General features: G+C 42.2%; 2 protein-coding genes across 10 annotated transcripts in view; one reads left to right on the plus strand and one right to left on the minus strand.

The window, feature by feature from the left end:
* Positions 1 to 22957, plus strand: part of FBXO34 (F-box protein 34) — a 118984-nt gene that overhangs the window by 90162 nt on the left and 5865 nt on the right. Inside the window, exon 4 of one of the 3 annotated variants that reach the window (XR_004967375.1) lies at positions 16637 to 16699. The exons of 1 other annotated variant lie outside the window; for it this stretch is intronic. The gene's annotated coding sequence lies outside the window, so the exon portion shown is untranslated. Of the gene's footprint in view, positions 1 to 16636; positions 16700 to 20305; positions 20411 to 22957 lie in introns of all 3 variants that reach the window. One more of the 3 variants, XR_004967378.1, reaches the window with a different exon arrangement.
* The window catches only part of ATG14 (autophagy related 14), a 79547-nt gene that overhangs the window by 39718 nt on the left and 16872 nt on the right, over positions 1 to 22957 (minus strand). For 2 of the 7 annotated variants that reach the window (XM_036307995.1, XM_036308042.1), the window contains 7 exons: positions 22572 to 22653; positions 20812 to 21049; positions 17957 to 18186; positions 16708 to 16825; positions 15119 to 15209; positions 14953 to 15038; positions 4252 to 7725 (listed from right to left, as the gene is read on the minus strand). In XM_036307995.1, coding sequence (XP_036163888.1) covers positions 7419 to 7725; positions 14953 to 15038; positions 15119 to 15209; positions 16708 to 16825; positions 17957 to 18186; positions 20812 to 21049; positions 22572 to 22653 — 1152 coding nt within the window. In that variant the 3' untranslated portion in view covers positions 4252 to 7418. Of the gene's footprint in view, positions 1 to 4251; positions 7726 to 8388; positions 10979 to 14208; positions 14726 to 14952; positions 15039 to 15118; positions 15210 to 16707; positions 16826 to 17956; positions 18187 to 20811; positions 21050 to 22571; positions 22654 to 22957 lie in introns of those variants that run through there. The other 5 variants (XR_004967382.1, XM_036308013.1, XM_036308023.1 and 2 more) reach the window with 5 other exon arrangements.

Genomic DNA, 22957 nt, shown 5'->3' on the forward strand with positions numbered 1-22957 from the left:
CAGTGGATAGAGCATCGGCCTGCGGACTGAAGGGTCCCAGGTTCGATTCTGGTCAAGGGCATGTACCTTGGTTGTGGACACATCCCCAGTAGGGGGTGTGCAGGAGGCATCTGATCAATGTTTCTAACTCTCTATTCTTGGCTCCTTTGTTGAAAAGTAGTTGCTCATATATGTGTGGGTTTATTTCTGGGTTCTCAATTTTATTCTATTGGTCTATATATCTGTTTTTCTGCCAATACTATAGTGTTTTGACTTCAGCTTTGTTCTTTTTTTTAAAAAAAATTGTTTTAGCTATTTGGGGTCTTTTGTGGCTCTACACAAACTTTAGAATTTTCTGTTCCATATATGTAAAAAATGCCATGGGGATTCTCATAGGAATTGTACTGACTATGTAGATTTCTTTTGGTAATATGGACATTTTCGTTATGTTAATTCTTTTTTTTCCAATCACAGTTTACATTCAGTATCCTGCCCTAGCTGGTTTGGCTCAGTGGATAGAGTGTTGGCCTGCGGACTGGAGGGTCCCAGGTTCGATTCCAGTCAAGGGCACATGCTGGGGTTGCGGACTTGATCCCCAGTAAGGGGTGTGCAGGAGGCAGCCAATCAATGATTCTCTCTCATCATTGATGTTTCTCTATCTCCCTCTCCCTTCCTCTCTGAAATCAGTATCCTGATATATAAAATCCCTGGATCATAACGACCAAGGCTCGACCAACCAGAAGTCAGTCCTGCAGTCAGTGCTGGGTTGCCATGGCACTGACTGCTGAGGGGGCTGCGAATCAGGGCTTGAGAGAGGCCTGAAGAGAGAAGCAGGGACTGATCCGTTGCCTCTGTGGCAGCTTTTGATCAGCACTTGCCTCGCTCTCTCTCTCCCAGTCTGGCCAGCAGCCATGCCTCCATTTCTCTCCAGGACTCCACCGGGGCTGCTGATCAGCCCCACCTTTCTGATCAGCCCACGTTCATTGATAGGCCCAGAGATGCTGACTGGCATAGGAACCAACCAATCAGAACCAAATGTGGGTGCTGTGAAGAACCAATGGCTGCCTAGGAGGCGGAGCTTCTGATGCTGACTGGCATAGAAACTGACCAATCAAAACCAAATCTGGGTGCTGTGGGGAGCCAATGGCTGGCTAGGAGGCAGAGCTTTTGATGATGACTGGCATAGAAACTGACCAATCAGAACCAAATTGGCCAGCAGAGGAGGGCAGTTGGGGGCAAGATCAGGTTTGCAGGGGAGGGCAGTTGGGGGCGAGATCAGGCTGGCAGGGGAGGGCAGTTGGGAGCAACCAGGCCAGGAAGGGAGGACAGTTGGGGGCGAGATCAGGCCAGCAGGAAAGGTCAGTTAGGGATTATCAGGCAGGCAGACAGAGGCAGTTGGGGGAAACCAGGCCGGCAGGGGAAGGCAGTTAGGGGTGATCAGGCTGGCAGGCAGAGGCAGTTAGGGGTGATCAGGCAGGCAGGCAGGTGAGCAATTAGGAGCCAGCGGTCCCAGATTGTGAGAGGGACATCCCCCAAGAGGTCCCCACTTGGAGAGGGTGCAGGCTGGGCTGAGGGAACCCCACCCCTTCATGCACGAATTTCGTGCACTGGGTCTCTAGTTATTTTATATTGGTTTCCTATGTTCTGAATACTGGTTAGAAAATAATATACTTTACAAAGGGGTCACGACCCCCAATGTTTCCAGTACCTACCTGTCACCATACACAGTTATTACAATATTATTGACTATACTAGAGGCCTGGTGAACGAAATTAGTGCGGGGGTGAGGGGGCGGTGTCCCTCAGCCCAGCCTGCACCCTCTCCAATCTGGGACCCCTCAAGGGATGTCTGACTGCCCTCTCACAATCTAGGACTGCTGGCTCCCAACTGCTCGCCTGCCTGCCTGCCTGATTGCCCCTAACCACTCCCCTGCCAGCCTGATCGATGCTTAATTGCTACCCTGCCGGCCCGACTGCCCCTAACTGCCCTCCCCTGCTGGCCCGGTCACCCCTGTCCTCCCTTGCAGGCCATCTTGTGTCCACATGGGGGCAGCCATCTTGTATGTTGGAGTGACGGTCCATTTGCATATTATTCTTTTATTAGATAGGATTCCCTATGGTGTACTTTATATCCCTGTGACTATTTTGTGATTACCAATTTGTACTTCTTAATCCCTTCACCTTTTTCACCCAGCCCCCCAACCACCTTCCCATCTGGCAATCCTCAGTTTGTTCTCAGTATCTGTAAGTCTGTTTCTGTTTGTTTGTTCATTTATTTTGTTCTTTAGGTTCCATATATGTGAAATCAAATGGAATTTTCTTTGACTTATTTCATTTAGCACAGCTGTAGATTTACCCATGCTGTCACAAATGCTAAGATTTCATTCTTATGGCCAAGTAATATTCCATTGTATTTATGCACTACCATTTTTATCCTTTCATCTATGGATAAGTTACTTGGGCTGCTTCCATATCTTGGCTATTAATAATGCGGCAATGAACATGGGGGAGCATATATTCTTTTGCATTAGTGTTTTGGGTTTCTTTGGATATATACTCAGAAATGGAATCCGTATTTCCTCAGGCAGTTCCATTTTTTATTTTGTGAGGAATCTCCCTACTGTTTTTTATAGTGGCTGCACCAATCTGCACTCACACCCACAGTTCCCTTTTCTCCACATCCTCACCAACAACTGTTGATATATTGGTGACAGCCATTCTGACAGGTATAAGGTGATATCTCATTGTAGTTTTAATTTGCATTTTTCTGAGGATTAGTGATGTTGAACATCTTTTCATATGTTTATTGGCTGTTTGTGTGTCCTCTTTGGAGAAGTGTCTATTTAGGTCCTCTGCCCATTTTTTATTTGGATTATTTGGGTTTGGGTTTTGAGTGCTTTCTAAATTTTGAATATTAACCCCTTATAGGATGTATCATTGGCAAACTCCCTTGCTGTTAAAAAAGCTTTTTAGTTTGATGTAGTCCCATTCTTAAAATTTTTCTTTTGTTTCCCCTGCCTGTGGCCATATATCAGAAAAAAATACTAAGAGAAATGTCAGAGATTTTACTGCTTATGTTTTCTTCTAGGAGTTTTATGGTTTTGAGTCTTACATTTAAGTTTTTAATCCATTTTTAGTTTTTTCTTGTATATCACGTGAGAAGGTTTAGTTTCATTTTTTTGGCATGTATTTGTCCATTTTCCTAACACCATTTATTGGATAGACTGTCTTTATCACATTGTATGCTCTTGCCTCTTTTAAAATATATTAATAGACCATATAGGAATGGATTTGTTTACAGGCTATTTTGTTTTATGTATATGTGTGTCTGTTTTTATGCTAGTATCATGCTGTTTTGATCACTATAGCCTTGTAATATAGTTTGATGTCATGTAGCATATACCTCCAACTCCAACTTTGTTTTCTTTCTCAAAATTATTGTGCCTTTGTTTGTCTTTGTAGCTGAGATGGGTCTCCTGAAGGCAACATGTAGTTTTTAATCCAGGGGTCCTCAAACTACGGCCTGCGGGCCACGTGCGGCCAGCCGAAAACATTTATCTGGCCCGCCAGGTGTTTTTGCCGCCGCTGTGTGCATAGGAATTTGTTCGTAGTTTTTTTTAAACTATAGTCCGGCCCTCCAACGGTCTGAGGGACAATGAACTGGCCCCGTTTAAAAAGTTTGAGGACCCCTGTTTTAATCCATCCGGCTACTCTTCCTTTTGATTGGTAAGTTCTGTCTATTTACATTTAAGGTGATTATTGATATGAGAACCTAATATAGCCATTTTATCTTTAGTTTTCTGGTTGTGTGTGTTTTTTGCCCTTGTGATTCATTAGGCTTATGTTAAAAAATTTTCACAGTCCTTTTTCATCTGATTGCATCTTATCTTTATTTACCTGTGCAAGTTCAGTCCTTTTTCTCTTCCCCTTTAGTGTCCTATTGTCACAAATTATTCCTTTTTATGCTATAAATTAATCCCTCCCTAGAGGACTGTTAAAGACACCATTGTCACCGTAGGGCAACAGCAGCATGTGATGGCTACCAAAGAAAAATCCATCTTTAGAGAAAGTATGTAACTGGTAAGCAACCGGTTTCCCAGCTTCCTAAAGATGGACCGTTATGAATACCACCATGATCAATAATTTTATAAAAGTATTAGCAAGCATATTTCCTTGCTTGGCAAAAAAATCCTAAAAAAAATTATCCTATAATTGATATAAAATTATCGAGGGCTAGATCTCATTCGATTAATTAGTTTGAAAAAGACATACATATTAGCAAAATACTGGTAAAAGGTTTATTGTAATAATACAATAAAAGTTTAGAAAACATTTGTATGACTCAATCTGGTTTGGAAGTTGCAGAGCAATGGGAAATTCCTGCAACATGACACCACGGAAGAGATTCCCAGACACTGTAGTTCTTTTAACAGCATGCCACCAAATGCTTTTTTCCAAATTACCAACACACGAATCCTTAAATGTATCCTGTCTGCTAGACCCAATGCTGACATGTTTTTTGTCTTAACTTACAGATGTGCAAAACTTTTCTTAGTCAGACTCCATTACAAAAAAGTCTTTAGCAAACCATTTTAAGCGGCCTATTGGTGCCTCTGGATTTTTATTAGTATTATTTTGTTTCAACAAATCATTTTAATGTGGAATAAAGGACCAAGGTCTATGGCTTTTTGCTTAAAAATAAAAACCAGCTTCAATTTTTAAAAAAGCTGTTTACATATGGTTCTGGCACCTACATGAAAGAATTTAATGAGCAGCAAAAAGAATAGAAAAAACAGTGGTTGAAATGTATACTTAAGAATATTTACAGGGTGGATCCAGTGCAAAATAATGAAAACCAAAATACCTCAGCAGTGTAAGCCAGTATGTTGGTGTTCATAACCACTAAAGGGTTTGATCATTTTAACCCTAAGTAAAGTGCCTCTAGTTGAAAACAACAACAAAATATACCCTATCTATCCCTACATCTCCCATATCCTTGCACGGTTTGTTGAATTATTCTAGTTATGAGTTTGTGATCTCTGGATTCTGTTCTTAAGCTTCATCTCACATTCATAGTTTCCAAGAGGCTTATTTGAGAACCACCGGGACTATTGTCCATCTTTCAGCTGAAGTCAAGCTCTACCCTCAAGCCCCAAATCCCAGTCTTTCAACTCTTGAGACTAAGCTCTTCTTTTTGAGGGCTGGAAGTACCTGGTAAGTCTTACCTCATGGGATTAAGTTCACTTGGTGTTTGTTCAAGTCAACCACTCTGAATTACAGGCCTGGATGGTACAACACAAGCCCAGCAACATAAAGCTGAGCAGTTAAAACAGAGCCTGTTTCCTCCTAAAGTGGCAAATTCATACTCAGGGAACTTGGGACTCCTGGGTAGGAATAAACAACCCTTCTGCAACTCTACCCCAAACTCTGCCAAACACTAATATACCAATAGCAAAAGCTTTATAGCACCTCGGGTTTGGAGGCAAAGATCATCTCTAATAATTACAACGAGAAAAGATGCTAGGGCAGGGCAAAGCCCCAAGTGATTTATCTGAGGTACTATCATGCTAATCACACTAACAAGATATGGTAATAATGCCTGTTAGGAATTTTTCATAGGATCTCTTTTTGTAGTTACATAGGATTTTTTTTTGCAGTTATTAAAAATAAACTACTTACATATTTGTACATAATGCCTCTCTACGGTTTTCTTAAAAGATTGTCACTAGAGAATGACAAGAAACGAGCTGAAAATGGTCTCTTGGTGAGGAAACATCCTTCCCTGGAGCTTCCCCCCAGGAGACAGGAGGAGTACCAGCTATGATTTCCTCTGCATTTCTGAGGAAGGTAGTGTCCTTAGAGCAACAAAGACTTCTAGGAAACAGGCAGGATAGCTTTCCCTGGAAAAACCTGCCACCTACAATATCCCTTAGAAACAAACTGGACACCAGAAAACTACTAAAGGCCACTTAATTAAAAGTGGCTTTTACTAGTAACCTCATTAGCAAACAACCTTAATGACTTAATCTTTCACTCATAGAAAATAAGTTTCATTTCAAACTGCACATAGTGTAGGTGGTAGGAATTCAATCATCTAGGTAAGAATGAACTAAATTCCACTCAGAATATAAGAAAATAGGTTTACAATCTCTAGGACATTATTGCAGCTAGAATTTCTTCTGTTCATGGATATGGGTCCTAAAGAAAAGAGCTTAGTTTCTTTGGTGTGTGGGGAGAAAGAAAAACAGGAATGTCTGATGAGCTACGACAGAGCAGCACAAGTGAAATAATGTTTAAATTACTCCCCGCCCCCTTTCCCCCCCAAAATAAACACCACCCTTCCAAACAAAACCAAAATCCTTGACCTAAAAAACAAACGTGACCAAATTATAAAGAAATCAAGTATCTCAAATTGCCTGCTGGTTTTCTATACAAAAATGATCGCATAAAAACAAACTCAAACAGTTTTTTATCTTTCAAGTCCTAATCATCAAGAATCAGTTCCTTGAGATTCAATCTCTACAACATAAAGTGACAGGAATAGTCTCAGCATCACGAGGACCAACATGTTGGCCGGGTCTGGGTCCTCTGGCCTGTGATCAGCATCACGAGGACCAACATGTCGGCCGGGTCTGGGTCCTCTGGCCTGTGATCAGCATCACGAAGACCAACATGTCGCCCGGGTCTGGGTCCTCTGGCCTGTGATCAGCATCACGAGGACCAACATGTCGGCCGGGTCTGGGTCCTCTGGCCTGTGATCAGCATCACGAGGACCAACATGTCGGCCGGGTCTGGGTCCTCTGGCCTGTGATCAGCATCATGAGGACCAACATGTCGGCCGGGTCTGGGTCCTCTCGCCTGTGATCAGCATCACGAGGACCAACATGTCGGCCGGGTCTGGGTCCTCTGGCCTGTGATCAGAGGGAGCCTAGATGAATTTCTGCCTCAACAGAACTGGCCTCATGCACTGGTCCTCCTTCCACCAACACTAGTCTGGGTAGAAGGACCTTTGACCCCTCTGTTTTATTATCCTCAGTATGTCTGTCACCACCATTGGCCATTTGACAAAGAAATGCCTATCTCCCTGCTTTAAACAACAAAAATAGTTTAGCCCTAGCCAGTTTGGCCTGTAGACTGAAGTGTCTCGGGTTCGATTCCCGTCAAGGGCACATACCTGGGATGCAGGCTCGATTCCGGGCCCGGACTGGGGCAAATGCAGGAGGCAACCAATCAATGTATGTTTCTCACATCGATGTTTCTTTCTCTCTCTCCCCGTCCCTTCCACTCTAAAAATCAATGGAAAAATATCCTCGGGTGAGGATTAACAACATCAAAAAAACAGTTAAAAAAACTTTTTGTTCCAGGCATGATCTTACCTAAATACATAGTTTACTAGTTTACTTTCCTGATGCGAATCTGGCACATTTTGATTCATGCTCATTAACGGTGTCCAGTGTAAGCTTTAAACCAGGAGGTCACCGAGGCTGCAGCGGAGGAGATCATCCCGCCCGCACTGCTGCTGGCGATGGGCGGGGAGGCCTGGGTGCTCTGGCTCTGCGAGACTTCCACGGGCTGGGAAGGGATGTCACAAAACCGGGGGCTTGGCAAGTTCTCCCAATCTGTGCCCAAGTCGGTTTCCTCATCACTTATGTGCTCGTCTCCACTCTCATCTGATTCTCCAGCAACTCCGGGATCCACAAATTCCATGGACTCCTCGAGGTCTGCGCGCACTTCAAAGGGTCCCGACCTGTGTGCCGACAGTGAAGGGTCTCTAAGACACCACCATTCTCACAACACGTGACACGGGTGACAGAAGACCTGATGCATGTAGGAGACCCAGAGCTATCACTGCATCCGTTCCCTAAGTCTGCACTGTGTCCACTCACTGTTGGTCTATAATTCAGTTTTTCTTTATCTAAATACCTGTCATCCAACTAATGAATAATACCACACGTCTCAATTCTACCTACTTTATTTGTGAAGACCCTGGACAGAAAAAAACCCACCCGTGAGACCATCCATTCTGGTTCACAGTATGATTTTGTTTTAAACAACTGTACTATCTCTACATTCCAATGACACAGTTTTGACAAAAACAGTCACATGATGTATACTCGGGTATATTAGTTAGTGGAACCAGTATCAAATGGTATACAAAGGAAATTAACATGTCCTCTGCCTATGGAAGCCCTCAATTATTAAACTCAAGACCCAAAGGGGCTAAATGATCTGGCTGTGTACCTGTTAGCAAAGCCTCCTGGGACTGGTGTCAACAGCCGGCTCCCGCACACATTTTAAGATATCAACAATTTTCTAGGGACAAGTTTATGGCATAAAATGAGATGTGACTATTAAAATATATTCATCTGGAATATTCATATTCCTGCAAGGTCTTTCAGTAAAACTTTTTATTGCCCAAAGTTCCCTAGTAATGTCTCCACCTCCAAATCTCTCAACCTTTCTTTCTCAGGCCGCACTCCCTGTGACAGCCCCTCAGTGCCGCCGTGTGGAACAAACCCCACCAGGCCTGCTTCTTGTCCCTTTCCAGTGCCTGTCACTGGGGAGCCAGGCTGCATCTTCTCCAGGGGACTTCCTGCAACCAGCTATAGGGTGGGACCAAGTCGCTTCAGCAGCCCCTAGCTCTCCATCGTTGCTCCCAAGTAAGGCCTAATGCCTCAGTTCATTTAAGAGGTTCACTAGTAATTACTTAGGGAGAAATGACAGAGGACAGCAAAAATAACAGAAATGAGAAATACCTTAGGAAAGTATAACCTGCCCCTTAGTCTGTGGTCCCAAATTCTTTACAGTATAATGACAAAAGCCTAGCGTTGGCCTCCAAGCGCCTCCGCCGACCTGTACCTCTGACCCGTTCTTCCAGGGCCAACTAGACTTCATTCTTACAAGACAGCCCCGCTTCCCAGCTGGGGCAGCGATAGCTAATGTTTCTGCTCTAGGCACTGTTTTTAGGGCTTTACAAGTTTTCATTCATTGGAAGATGTGCCACAGGGTTTCCCGTTGGTCTCTAGTGAACAATTTACATTCCAAGAAGCCCCTCAGACCAGGGACTGCCAAGCTTCCCAGGCCTCCACCCCGAAGTCGTGATTTTGCAAGGGCTGAAGGGAACAAGAATTGGGAGGGGATTCTCCCCACACCCTTCGTTCCTCCCCTTGAAACTTTTCCCATAAACCAACAACCACTGCAACTTGTTTCTTAGCTCTGAGTGCCCCTTTTCTGTTTCCTGTGGTTCTCCTTACAGTTTACTTATTTTCTCCCTTTTTGCTTTTCCTTGGCAAACAAGTCCACTCCAAAGACTTTTTTCTTTTTTCCTCCAGATTCCTCTCCTCCAAGCTCCAATCCCAATCACCCATCTGTCAGAGCTCCCCGACTGAGTGCTACTAACCGCACTCTCATCTCGGGTATCTGAGCCAGTCAACAAGGTCTCAAAACACAGCCAGCTGGGATTCCTCCCTCCTCCCTCACCCTCCTGCCTGACACCACCAAATAAGTCCCCTTCCCATCCTCAACGTGTCCCCCAGCTCTAGTCCTCCCTCTATCGCTACCACCACCAGCCAGTCCTGCCCTCCACCCACCTCAGCTTGCTGAAGAACTGTCCCTCTCATGGTGTTTGCCTATTAAAAATGTTCACAATTTGCCAGGCCAGTGTGGCTCAGCAGTTGAGTGTTGACCTATGAACCAAAAGGTCATGGTTCAAATTCTAGTTAGGGCACATGCCTGGGTTTCAGGTTCTATCCCCAATAGGGGGCATGCAGGAGACAGTGATCAATGATGTTTCTCTCTCACTAATGTTTCTATCTATCTATCCCTCTCCCTTTCTCTCTCAAAATCAATTTAAAAAAAAGAAGTTCACAATTTAAGTGTCTTAGCTGGTCTCCCTCTTTTCCCAAACACAAGGCTCTCGGATTCTGTTCTGTTCAGTTTTGCTGTCTGGGGGTTAAGTCTCCTGACTCCCCCGGCTCCCTCACAGGTCCAGGTCAGCTCTCCACCATCACTATTTCCTTTCTGCTAGCCTTGAGGCTGCCTTATCTACTCTTAGGGTCCTTCTTGGCATGAGACTGCTGTTGTCTCCAGATCCCCTCTTGAAGGGTTTTTCCAGGAGACAGGCCTGAGTGATAACAGGGGGGAAGTGGCACATCCTTCAAGCAGAGTCCCTCACTGGAGCCACTGGACCCGTTCTCTGCTTGGAATTCCAAAGTGCAGAGTCCACTTGGCATGGAGCAGGTGCTCAATTAAGAACCTCACATGAAAAACTAGTGAATGATTCCCACAGTGGTCAGTAGGAACACTTTTAGTTCCAGCAGCTAGCCTACATTTCTAAGCACCACCAGGAGCAGAAGAGCCCCTTTCAGAGGCGGCTTCTCCCATCACTTCCCGCATCGTCTTCCACCTGCCCAGCACGCCCGGGCCACACACACCACACAGAACCAACTAGCGAAAGAATTACGTCTTTCTGCTTAATGTCTTTGGGAAATACAGATTATAAAAGAATTCTGCTAATTTTCAGTTTAGCTGAATAACTGACATATTTTTATTCAAGACCCTGAAGCCAGAGCATTCATTTTCTCATGATACAGGATGTTATCCTTATCGACTAAGGCAACAAGGTGATTGATCTTCTTGGCTTTTTAAAAGTCTCTTTTTGCCAACAGCTTATTTCAAAAATATTATAGAATGTACGGCATCAAGAGTAAACTCTAGACTTTGGATGGTAAGGTGTGAATGTAGGCACCAGCACAGTAAAGACTGGCTCAGATAAGACTCGTCAATAGATAATAAATCCAGGGGGGGATTCTGATTAGGAGAACAATTGCATGGTCCCACACTGCAAGGAAGGAAGCATGTAGGAATTACACAGTGGCCAAGTCAGAAAGCATCCTGACTGTGAATTAACGTCACCAATAGAGGAGGACAGATGGTCAAATGTGATATCTGGAGATACTCCCACCTAGGCAGTGTCCCAGCCTAAAATGCACAGCCTGCATCTGCAAGGAAACACCCAATCACAAAATTAAAGTTCTATTTGAAAAATGAAAATAATGTCATAAAAGGCAAAGGCAGCTGTGAAAATGTTCCAAATTTAGAGTCATAGCAATTAAATGTACCACCCGACGCTAGATTGGATCCTGGAGGGGGAAATGCTATAAAGGACATTATCTGGTGCACTGACAAAATGTGCGTATCGGCAGTAGATTAAAGTATTATAGCAATGTTAAACATGCTGATGTTGATAACTGGGCGGTGGTTAAGAAAATATCCGCCCCCCCCCACCCCCCCCAAAAAAAGAAGAGAAAATATTCCCATTTTTAGAAAATACACATTGAACTATTTAGGGGTCAAGAGCCATGACATATGTAACTTATCCTCATAGAGTTCAGAAAAAAAAATTTTTGTGTGTGTGTATTTATGGAGAGAGAGGAGAGAGGAGAGGGGGAGAGATTGCACAAATGACAAAGCAAATGGGGTAAAACACTAACAAAGATGAATCTGGGTAAAGGGTATATGCATCTTAGTACTATTTTTTAATTTTTCTGTAAGTTTGCATTTATTTCAAAGAAGAATAAGTTATGTTGGAGTCAGGATGGAATCCTCAGTTTAGCTGGTCTCCATGGAAACAGGACGTCCCACCCAAGTTCCATTACCAGTCTCTCTAAGCCTGACTGAGGGAGGTGTGGAAAGGGGGTTCTGAAGCGCCGACCTCCTGGTACACAGACCAGGAAAGCTCAGATGTGACGAGAGCCTGGCTGTGTGTGTGCACGTCTCTAGGACAGAGCCCTCTAAGTGGAGGGCTGACTCAAGGGCAAGCCCAGAGAAAACGCAGATCCACAAGGAAGTCCACCCCTAATACAAGATGCCAATTTTCCTCAACCACCACCAACACTGGACACCATGTCCTTTCCTCTTTGCTAACCTGATAGATGAAAAATGGAAATTGCATTTTTGCATTTTTGTTCTTGATTGAGGCTAAAGATGTTTTTCCTCTGAATTGTGACTACTTGCATTTCTTTTGTGTGAACTGCCTGCTTGAATACTTTCTCTGTTTTTTTATGAGGTTGCTTGCCTGTCTTTTATTGACCTGAAAGATTTAAGGAGTCTGGATTTTAATCCATTGTCTCTTATAGAGACTGTAAAATATATCTATTGCTTGTCTTTTAACATTGTTTATGGTATCTTTTACCAGAGACATTTAGAGTTTTTCCATAGAAAAATATGTAACTCCTTTCCTTCATGGTTTTTGGGTTTTGTGGCTTGCTTGGGAATCCCCTCCCCACCCTATGATTATAAACACTCTTTTCTCCTAGTTATAGTTTTTAAAATTAAAGTCTTTTATTTCATCTGGAATTAATTTTTGTATGTGGAATGTCATATAAATCCAACATTTTCCTCATATGAATACCCAACTGACCCACCACCATTGATCTATTACGATTCAACATGCCACCCTTATCATATATTATTTTCCCACATACACAAGGGTCTGTTCCTGGACTCTCTTCCATTGCTTTAATTGCTCCAACCGATTTGCATGTTAACAGGGTCTTGTTTTAATTACCTTTATACTATGTTTTAAAAGGGGCCAAGACCATCCCTTATTATTATTTGTCAAAATTTCCTTGCAGACTATGCTTCTAGTTAAACATTAGAATCAGCCTATCAAAGTTCCATGAAATATCTGTTAAAATTCTGATCAGGTTTCCTTTTTGGGAGAAGTAGCACTTTACAATACTGAGCCTTCCTCCTAGAAAATCACCACCCTGGCCTCCTTGCATTCAGTGCCACACCTCATACAGTGCTGGGCAGACATTCAAAAATTACAGGTTGAATATTTTTTTTTAGTTCCAAAATTTTTACATAAACTTGCATGTACTTTGTAAGGATTACTTCTCTATAGTTTATAGCATTTGTTGCTAAAGTAAAAGGGATCTTTTTTCCCATTACTTTTTTTTAACAAGTTGTGGTTGGCACATAAGAAAGCAACTGTTTTAATGTATGTTGATCTTATATTTAGACACCATACAAGTATCATTTCTAACAGCTTCGTAGTTCTTTTGGGTATCCAGTTTAATCATACCATCTACAATAGATCAGCTTAGTTTCCTTCTTTCCAATATAAATGCACCTTATTCCTTGTTTAAAATGTCCTGCCTTGGCTGGGCCTCCAGAGCCATGTTAACGTAGCAGTGCAAGCAGGGCACCCTTTTTCTTCCTGACGATAGGGTGCTGCCCCTAAATGTCTATGTAAGCAATATGCCATTAAACACAGCTTTTGCTCCATGCTTATGGTAGGTATCCTTTACTAATAATCTCTTTTTAATTTGATAGTTTTCTTTATTAAGGGGAACTGAGTTTTATCCATTGCTTTTCTGGCATCTGTATCAGGTTAGTCCTACGTTCTTTCTTCTTTAGTGTGTTAATGTGATAAGGTTAATGTGTATGGCCAAAAGCATGAGTACCTAGTACTTGGGAGTCGTCAGCCAGGTGTGCTGGGACCTGGCTCCACCACTTTTACTGGCTCTGTGACCATGGGCCCGAGTTAGTTGGCCTGCTACCACGTTGCCCCCTGTGTGAAAGTAAGGATAATAATCCTGCCCTGGCTGGTGTAGCTCAGTTGAGTTAGTGTCATCCCATGCACCAAAAGGTTTGCTTCCCCATGAGGACACATTGCAGCCTCGATCCCAGGAAGGGGGTGTGTAGGAGGCAGCCAATCAATGTTTCTCTCTCACATTGATGTTTTCTTTCTCTCTCTCTTCCTTCCTCTCTCTGCAAAATCAATAAAAACATATTTTTTAAAAAAGAGAGATTTAAGACATGTAAAGTGTTTAGCTCAGTGTAAATATTAGTCCTTATTACGAATAATAAATTTCCTAACATTGAACCATTTACAAATAAGGTACAGAGAGGATGGCAAGCAAACCCACGGAAATCAACCACTAAAATTGGGATGGATTTCTAAAGGTTTTCTGTGGCTCCTAAATTAATGAATGGGATTTGGGCTACGGGGTTTGAAGTCCCTATACAATGGCAAAACATTCAAGGTGCATGTGCAGTTTCCTGGAGAGAGTCCACAGCTCTTTCCAAAGTTAACTACTGTTTTAGGCAGGGGGAGGGAAGAGGGGAGAAACATCAGACAACCGCTGAAGGCAGACTGTCATAGCAAGTTCACGGCGATGTGAAGGAAACCAGGCATCCTGGTCAGTGGAGGGGACTCCCCTTGAGCCCTGGTTTGTGTCAAAGCAAATGAATGATGGGAAGAGACCCCACAAGAATTTTCCCACCTTTTATTTGTCTTTCAAAATTACAAATACAATAGCCAAGCCCTATCTGCAGAAATGAATGGACAGACCTCTAAGAACAAGGAGAAAAGATCAGCACCTAGAGAAGGGACTCTTGGACATGACCAAAGATCAGCCTCATGAATGCCATGCTTTCTATGGGCTGAGAAACTGAGAAGACCCCTTAGACCAGTCCTGGTTGGTCTTTTTTGTTACTCCTGTTTTTAAGCTAATGGATTTTAAACTATTCATCCCATAAACATCTCATACCCTTTATCCAACAAACGGTGGCCAGACTGACTCAGTGACAGAGAGGATTGTGACGAACTGTTGTGGGAAGGAAGGAGCAGGCACAGAAGATGCACAAGCAACAGGCTAGAGCAAAAACATGTGGATTCAGAGAAACGGCGTCTGACCTTCAGGGACAGCACAGGAAAGGCCAGGAGCCCTCGGGTTCTTCTGTTTTAGGGGTTAAAATGCTATTAATTTCTCTGAGAAATGATTAAGAACCATAATGGCTCAAATATGATTAGCCATTGCTTCCTTCTATATGGGACTGTATTTTTGTCCTGTTTGGAGATTTGGGGCTGAGGAACAGGCCCCTGTACACTGCCAACACATACAACTCCACTTAAAAGTAGTCACAACAGTACCACTCAGAGAAAAGCAACAGACACCCTTCTTACCTGCCTAGGTGTTCAGAATTCGGGCTGACCAGGTACATTAGATTCCTGAGGGTATGCAGTGGTTGTAATTGGTCTAAATTTACATGCTAGAAAAAAACAAAAAATTGATTACTATTTTCAACCATGTGAAGAAATTAAAAATTAGTTCACAGCACATTTTCCATACCTGAGAAAAGCACAAGTAAAGAATATTTGCATTCAGTTTCTTTACTGCTCGAGTAAATTTCTGTCTGCTGAGATTTTCCCCACAAAATTCACTGTAAAACAAACATAATTTGTAAAGTTGTATTTTTTGGAGGAAATTCTATGTTACAACGTTCATTTTAAAGAGTGTACCTTACACTGCAGTTCAGTATAAAACTTACCCTGAGGCCTTTGCCTCTTAAATGTACTTAGAAACTTTCTAGGAATGAACTATTCCCCTCACGAACAATTTCACTGAATCTGTAACAATTACAAATACATAGATCCTTTGACTAAGCAATTCCACTTCTGAAAACTTACTCTACACAAATACTTGCCAACTAGTGAAAAATGAATGTGTAAGATGATCCACAAGTGTCAGCAGAGGACCGGTGAGATCCTGGGACACGTATACAAAGGAAAACTCTGCAGCTGCCCACTTTATGCAGGATGAGAGCTGAAGGCCCGAAGGCCCCACACGATTTGCACTCCTACTTTCTGATGCACTCGGTCTCCTTTGTGCTCCTTGCAGCTCTCTCCCCAGGGCTTTGCAGGCCTGCCTCTGCTCACAGCCTCTTTCCCCAGGGCCCACTTGGCTTGCTCGCTTCCTCCCTCAGGTTCACACATGATCACACACCTGCCCACTCAAACACTGCAAGCCCTTCCCTGCCTCCACATCCCCTTTCTCTCACCCTGCTTTAACGTTCTCCACAGCACACATCACCATCCAACATTCTGTTTATTTGTCCCTTCATTAAAGTTAAGGGCCAAAGGGGTAGGGATTATGCTTTCATCACCAATGTACCTTCTTAGTACCTAGAACAGTGCCTGGCACATAGCAGACACTCAATAAATATTTGTTAAATAAATAAAAACTTAAAAAGCAAGGTGTTTAAAACACCTTGGTACAGCATACCTTTTGTGTTTAAAAGATGGTAAACATATATATATTTGCTTGAAAGGCAAGGAAAACTAAAGGTTGGTATGAAAGTATTAGTAGGATTTGGGTAGACTGTAAACCTTTACTTTTTTTTTTTTTAATTTTAAACTACATGTTTTTGTTATAAAAAAATCAAACAGCTGCAGCTGGGTAGCTCAGTTGGTTAGAGTGTGTCCCAATATGCCACAAATGAGCATTTGTCTTCGTATTTGTACTTTTGAAAGACAAATAAAAGACAAATGCTGACTTGATCCCAATGAATTTATAAATCAAGTGAAACAACAAATTGATGTTTTCTCTCTAAAATCATTTTAAAAACAAAAAACAAAATTTGCCAAGTGTTTACTCAGTTCTTGCACATGAGCACACCCTCTGATTATTCTGGGTTTTCCTTCAGTTCTTTTTGCAAATGGGAGAATTCTCTGTGGTCTTCTCAAACACTTCACATGCAATTGTAAGATAACACCACTTTGTACCACATGAGGCTTATGGAATTAATCTCAGTATCTATGGTCATTTCTGTCTGAATAACACTTCAATTCTTGATTTTGGATTCATTAGAACAAATGAGAACACAAACAGAGCATAAGAGAACCACGACGAAGAAGACATCACTGCCCTCAGGTACTTGCCTGTTGCACAGCTTTTTAGGAAGATTTATGTCGAGTATATGAGACAAAATGTTGGCCAGCTGAGTCGCATAGCACAGCGCAGCGCTGATGGTGTAAGCAGGGTTGTTATGCTCCATGTCTAAAGTGTAAAAACAACCACCACACACAGAACCTTAATTTCAGCAAAAAATACGAATGAACCTACATTTTATGATTTCTAATTTATCATTACATTTATGGTAACGTTTTACTCCTTCCTAATAAAAGGTCCATGTTTCATTGCTATGATTTTCACTGAGTGAAACCTAAGTAAGTGGGCCTAGACAGGCCCAGCATAAGTGAAATTGAAGTCCCCACCCACAGCACGCACTCAGCGTACACTGCTTTTGATGACTGCTTGCTTCCTGTCCTCCCCACAGGAAGGGAGGCACACCTGTCTGGGTGACACCACCTGTGTATCACCAGTACATGACTAAAGCACATCTCACTAAGTATGTGCTGAATGACTAAATGAACAACTCTCCACCAGAGAAAAGCTACTTGGGTGTTAAAGGGTTTCTCTAGTGTGGTATTCAATCTCCAGTTAGGACTGCGAAACAAGCTCTTTACAAAGGTAAAAACTGTCAAAATGGGATGGGACTCAGGCTAACTATGCTTCTTTAAATAGTGAGGTCTTTTTATATAGATAAAGCAGTATCGACCCCCAAGAGGAGAAATATCTGAAATACATTTTTCCAGCACATCCACAGATGGAGAAACAATGTGGTATATCCATACAATGGAATATCATTCAATCATAAAAAGAATGATACATGCAACAATGTGGACGAACTCTGAAAACATGCTAAGTAAAAGAAGCCAAACACGAAAGTCCATGTTTTGTATGATCCCATTTATATGAAATGCCCAGGATAGACACAACTACAGAAACAGGGTGCAGATTAGTGATGGCCAGGGCTCGGCTCAGGAGGGCGCTGGGGAGTGGCTGCTTCATGCCCTGGAGCTTCCATGTGGGGTGATGAAATGTTCTGGAACTAGACAGAGGTGATGGTTTTATAACACTGTACATGTACTAAATGCCACTTAATTGTTCATAACTGTTCATTTTGTTATATAAATTTTACCTCAATTAAAAATATACATGTTGGCTGGAGCCATCCAGGCTCAGCCACCTGGTGTGTGGATGATCGAATAAATTCGTAATCCCTCAACAACAAAACAAACAAAATTCATGTTTATAAACGTTTCCAAACACAGTCTTGCTTCTCACCAGGCCCCTGCGTGGTTTTCTTCTCTTCCACCCAATTATAGTAGGCAGAGTAGTCCCCGTTGTTGGGAAGGCTAATCCAAGGCCCTGTGATGCTGATGCTGGTGTCCCCATTGTGGTCGTCACAGACCCATCTCCCTGAGTGGTAAGTCGTCCTCCGGGCTTCAGCAAGCTTGCTCACGGTGCTGGAGGTCATGGCACTGTCACTCTCTGAAGACACATCCGCGGGATCTCTAAAAATCAGAAGATGCATACGGGTTTCAAGGGACTGGGTTTTAAAGAGCAGGCAATATACTTGCCAGATACACAGAACACTGGGAAGAAGCACATGAGCACAGGAAGTGACGTGGAACATGCAGAGATAAGTGATTGCTATCAGAGATGAAGATCAAACCAGCTGTAACACAGAAGTCCACGTGGGTGTAAGGGGGCACCAGGAGCAAGGGCCTCAAATATCAGGTTCTTCAACGATTTGGTAGCAATATCTCTTTATATGCTTAAAAATTTCTGAGGACCTCAAAGAGCTTTTGTGTGTGGGGGTTAGGTCTATTGAGATTTGCTATATAAGAAATCCGAGAACATTTAAAATTATTAATTCATTCAAAAATAATAAACTTATTACATGTTAACATAGTATATCCTTATGAAAAAAATTTGTATTTTTCAAACAAGTAGATTAGTAAAGAGTCAAATAACACAATATAGCACTGATCAACATTTTTTAAAAACCTCTGTAATACCCAAGTCCTTCAATTGTTCTTTCAAGTAAAATAGTGTCCCATGAAAAAAGCAACTACTGCTTGCAATTCATTCAAGTGCTTTTCCTTGAGCCAACCATGGCACTTCGGTCTGCAGCAAAAGCAGCTTCTGCACACTTCCCATTTCATCATATACTATCTTTAAAAGGTGTGTTTGCAGGGCAAGCCAATAAAATTTAAATAAAAATATTTCCTATTGCTTCATCAAGAACACTGTTGCTGCAAAACTGGTTTTTCTTTTAATACTGCAAGTACAATGCAGAATACAATGACTATTACTGCAGCTTGCTGTCACTGCCTTGAAATGTATTGTGGCACCAGAGGTTTTACCCACCATGGCTTCTGAGCCACCAGTGCAAATGTCAACAGAGTGAAAAAGGAAAATAAAGTGTTAATATTATTATATAAAAACAGTTTGACTGAAAGGGTTGCAGGGACCCACAGAGCCCATAGACCACACTTGGAGATCTGCTGGTCTGAAGCATGATGGGAATGAGAAGTCACAGCAGGCACAAATGCACAGGAGGGGAAGGACACGGTGTGTCTGGGAGCAGAGATGATCAGTGGGGTTGTGTAGAATACACAAAGGAAGTGCCAGGAGACGGTATTGGAAAGGTGGGTAGGAAATGGGAGACTGGGAAGGGCCTTTTGCACTGCACTAAGTTTAGATTCTGTTCTCTTGGCCAGTGGTTCTCGATCCTTTTTCCAACACACATAGCATAACTCCTACCGGCTATCACGGTTAAGGATGGGGGACTAGGCCAGCTCCAAGCTGTAATGCTACTTCCTCCTTCTCCCACTCAAGGAAGTTTGAGAAATAAGAATGAACATGAGCCCTAGCTGGTTTGGCTCAGTGGACAGAGCGTCAGCCTGTGGACTGAAGGATCCCGGGTTCGATTCCGGTCAAGGGCGCGTACCTCAGTTGCAGGCTCCTCCCTGGCCTGGGCCCTCGTCAGGGTTTGTGCAGGAGGCAACCAATCGATGTGTTTCTCTCACATCGATGTTTCTCTCTGTCTTTCCCTCTCTCTTTTCCACTCTCCCTAAAAATCAATGGAAAAATATCCCTGGGTGAGGATTAAAAAACATAATAAAATTGTTAAAAAAAAAAAATAGAATGAACACGAAATCTTATTATAGAGATAACTTCAAAATCATCAGCTTAAAAAAAATTAGCAGTATATACTAATATATACTAACAGAAAAATTTAAACAGCACAGGTAGAAAGGAGAAAGTTTTCTCTTCTGCAACTTTGTATGCAATTGTGAGTCTCCATTCCAATATTGTTGCTGCCATCTGCACACATTCATCTACCATAAGATTCATAAAGGAATCAAATCCCCGCAATATTCCTTGAACATTCTGCCACCAGTTAATTTCAATGATAACTTCTTGTCCACAAATTTTGTTAACTCGGGAGGGTGAGCTTTGCTCATGTGTCTACTCATTGAGTTCAAAGCTCTCTCCAAAAGGAATCTGTGTCCTCTTTCATGTTCCCCTGGCAGGCCCCGGCCCACAACAATTTAATGTGGCATAATGTTTCTGTTTTGCAGTTTTACCCGCTTTGGCCTGACTAGTTGTCTTTTGACTCAATAGGTTATCCATGTACTGCTGCTAAGAGGAGACTGAAGATACCCGGTGCTTGACAACAGCTAGTCAGCAGTAAAAGGCTGTCACCATGGAAGAAACCCCAAGCACCAGGTGCTTTCTTCCACTTTAGCTCCTGATCCTATGTGAAGTAGGCATTTATTATCCCTGACTTTGAGGTTTAAGAACCTGCCTCACAGCATATAACTAATAAACAACCCGATTGGGATTGCAGCTGACATCGGCCATCAGATGGTTTTTTGATCAGGGTGAGTCAGCACCTCATCGGGAAGCTGTAAGTGTACACAAGCTCCTCCGAGGGCCACCGCCCTTTACCTTGGCTGCCTCCCCAACTTCATGCAGTGTGCAGTGTTTGCTGAAGCAGATAAGACTTCAGTTTAATTACCAGGAAAGCCAATGGCCCAGAAAGAGGTCAAATAAATGAGGTGCTGACACACTTAAAAAATACTTGATTTTGGGACCTGATGTAGAGTCAAAAGACTTGCTTACTCTACCTCGCACCAGTCTTCACTTCCTCAATTGGGAAGATGACAGAGGTGAGCTCTAATATATGAGACCGCCGAAGATCTGCCAGACGCTCATAATGACTTTTTAAGTCGATGGTCTTTTTTTCTACTAGGTCCCCCAGTTTGCGGTTATGCCTCTGAATCTTCTCCTTTTTCTCTTGATGCCGTTGTGCTCGAGTATAAAGCTTCTGATTCTTTTCCTTGGTTTTGAGAAGGCCTTCAGAATCTAAAATAAATCAAACTCAACAATTATCTCTACAAATAGGTCCTGGAATCTAAGAACTCCCTTAGGTCGTGAGCATGGCAACTAGCCTGCATTATGTTCTAAAGAGCAGGGTTCGGGACCCCGGCAGACCATCAGAACCACCCAGAGCAATGGACTCAAAGTGTGGCCTATGTATGTATCTGGGTCGGTCTGCAAACTTTTCCCAATCAGACAAGAGATGTACAGAAATACAGACTAAGTTTAGAAAATGTCTACTTTGACATGGCAATTTGACATTGCCATAAAATTCAAGCGTATGACCATCTTTCTAGTAATTTATTTTATTATACTTTATGAAAGTATTGGTATCAGTTTATGAAGGATTCGAAATCAAAGAGAAACTACTGGTCTTTTACTACAGACAGTTTCAGAACCACTGACCCAGTCCCCATGCATGAGATTGTATTTCCTAAATCCAGGGTGGGTCCCAAAATTCTCTCTCTAGGTTTTAAAAAGGTTCCCAGATCTCTCTGCCAGGGATAGAAACCACTGTTTTAAGTTCACTGCTTTAGAACCATTCATTTTATTCTCTGTGGTTGCTGCTTTTGTATTTTGGTGCGAGGAATCTATTAGAGCTGATCAAAGTTTTAAACTTGATCACCAGAGAACTGCACAAGGTCAGTAAATTCAGCAATTTGAGGCGGTTCTCAGATACCTGGTAGCCAATCCCTGGGGTGAACATCACGGAAGTGTGAGGAAAGAGGTACACCAAGTTCAAGGTTAAATGACAAGTCCCTACACTGCTGCTGAACCAGAGGCTTTGGAGGATGTGTGCCAAACCCAGTGAGCAATTGACTATCTGCAGTCCTGGGTGCCCCTTCATCATGCTGCCTTGCTTCTCTCTTGTTAATCCTGTGAAACTCCACAGAACTGTATGAGGACAAATGTCTTCAAAGGAAACTTTAACTCCACTATGTACCCCTTACAAGATATTGCTTCTGAAAGCAATGAACAGGAGAGGGATTCACAAAAGGTCTGATGGTGACTCATTCTAAACTTTAAACACTGACCTTCAGAAATACACAGAGTATTTCCAAGGATGTAGGATTTCTAAGAGAACTCTCTTAAATTTTGATAACCACATATTGATAGAGTATCAGTAAAAGTATAATGTAACATTAATACAAATTAAAATACGTATAAAACACACTAATGGAGAAAAAAAATATTCTATGCCTCTGGTAGGAACTAATAATTATAAATGGATTCCAACTTAGACTTGGAGTCTCCTCTTAGCTAAGGCAAATGGGAAACATATGTTCCTTAACTTTTTTAAAGTGAGAAAGGTAGCAGGTTATTTAAAGGTTTTTACATAAGAGTCCCTTACACAAACGTTTCATAAGGAGAGGAAGGTGAGCAGTAACTTTTCCAGGATGCTGTTACCCCTACTTCTCTCTCTTTCTCTGCTCTCTAATCTATTAATCCCATGAAATTCCACATGAGCTCTTTATTAGGGCTGGAGGGAGGGGCTCCAATTACTTACTTTTCTTCATTTCTTCATTTCCTTTGCATATTGTTTGTTTCAGCTGTTCAATCCTCATCTTGCAGGACATTATTTTCCATCTCTTAAAAAGTATGCAATAAATATCAGAAATGGTCTCATAATTTATATGATTATCTACCCAGTATCACCACCCATTTTTCAGGTATATCTTAGAAAATATAATGAAAACTGTTGTATGTATTATAGCTTCTATAACTATGTCAGATTACCAAAAAGAAAAAAAATGTGTTATTATGGCTCAATGCAGAAGCTGTTAGAAAATTAAAGAGAAATTCACAGAAAAATATGTTGCAGGATATTCTCTTAACATGCTCTGTTCAATATATAGCCACTGGCCACATGTGGTTATTTAAAAGTCAATTAAA

The sequence above is a fragment of the Myotis myotis genome, unplaced genomic scaffold (assembly GCF_014108235.1).
Source record: "Myotis myotis isolate mMyoMyo1 unplaced genomic scaffold, mMyoMyo1.p scaffold_m19_p_1, whole genome shotgun sequence".
NCBI lineage: Eukaryota > Metazoa > Chordata > Mammalia > Chiroptera > Vespertilionidae > Myotis > Myotis myotis.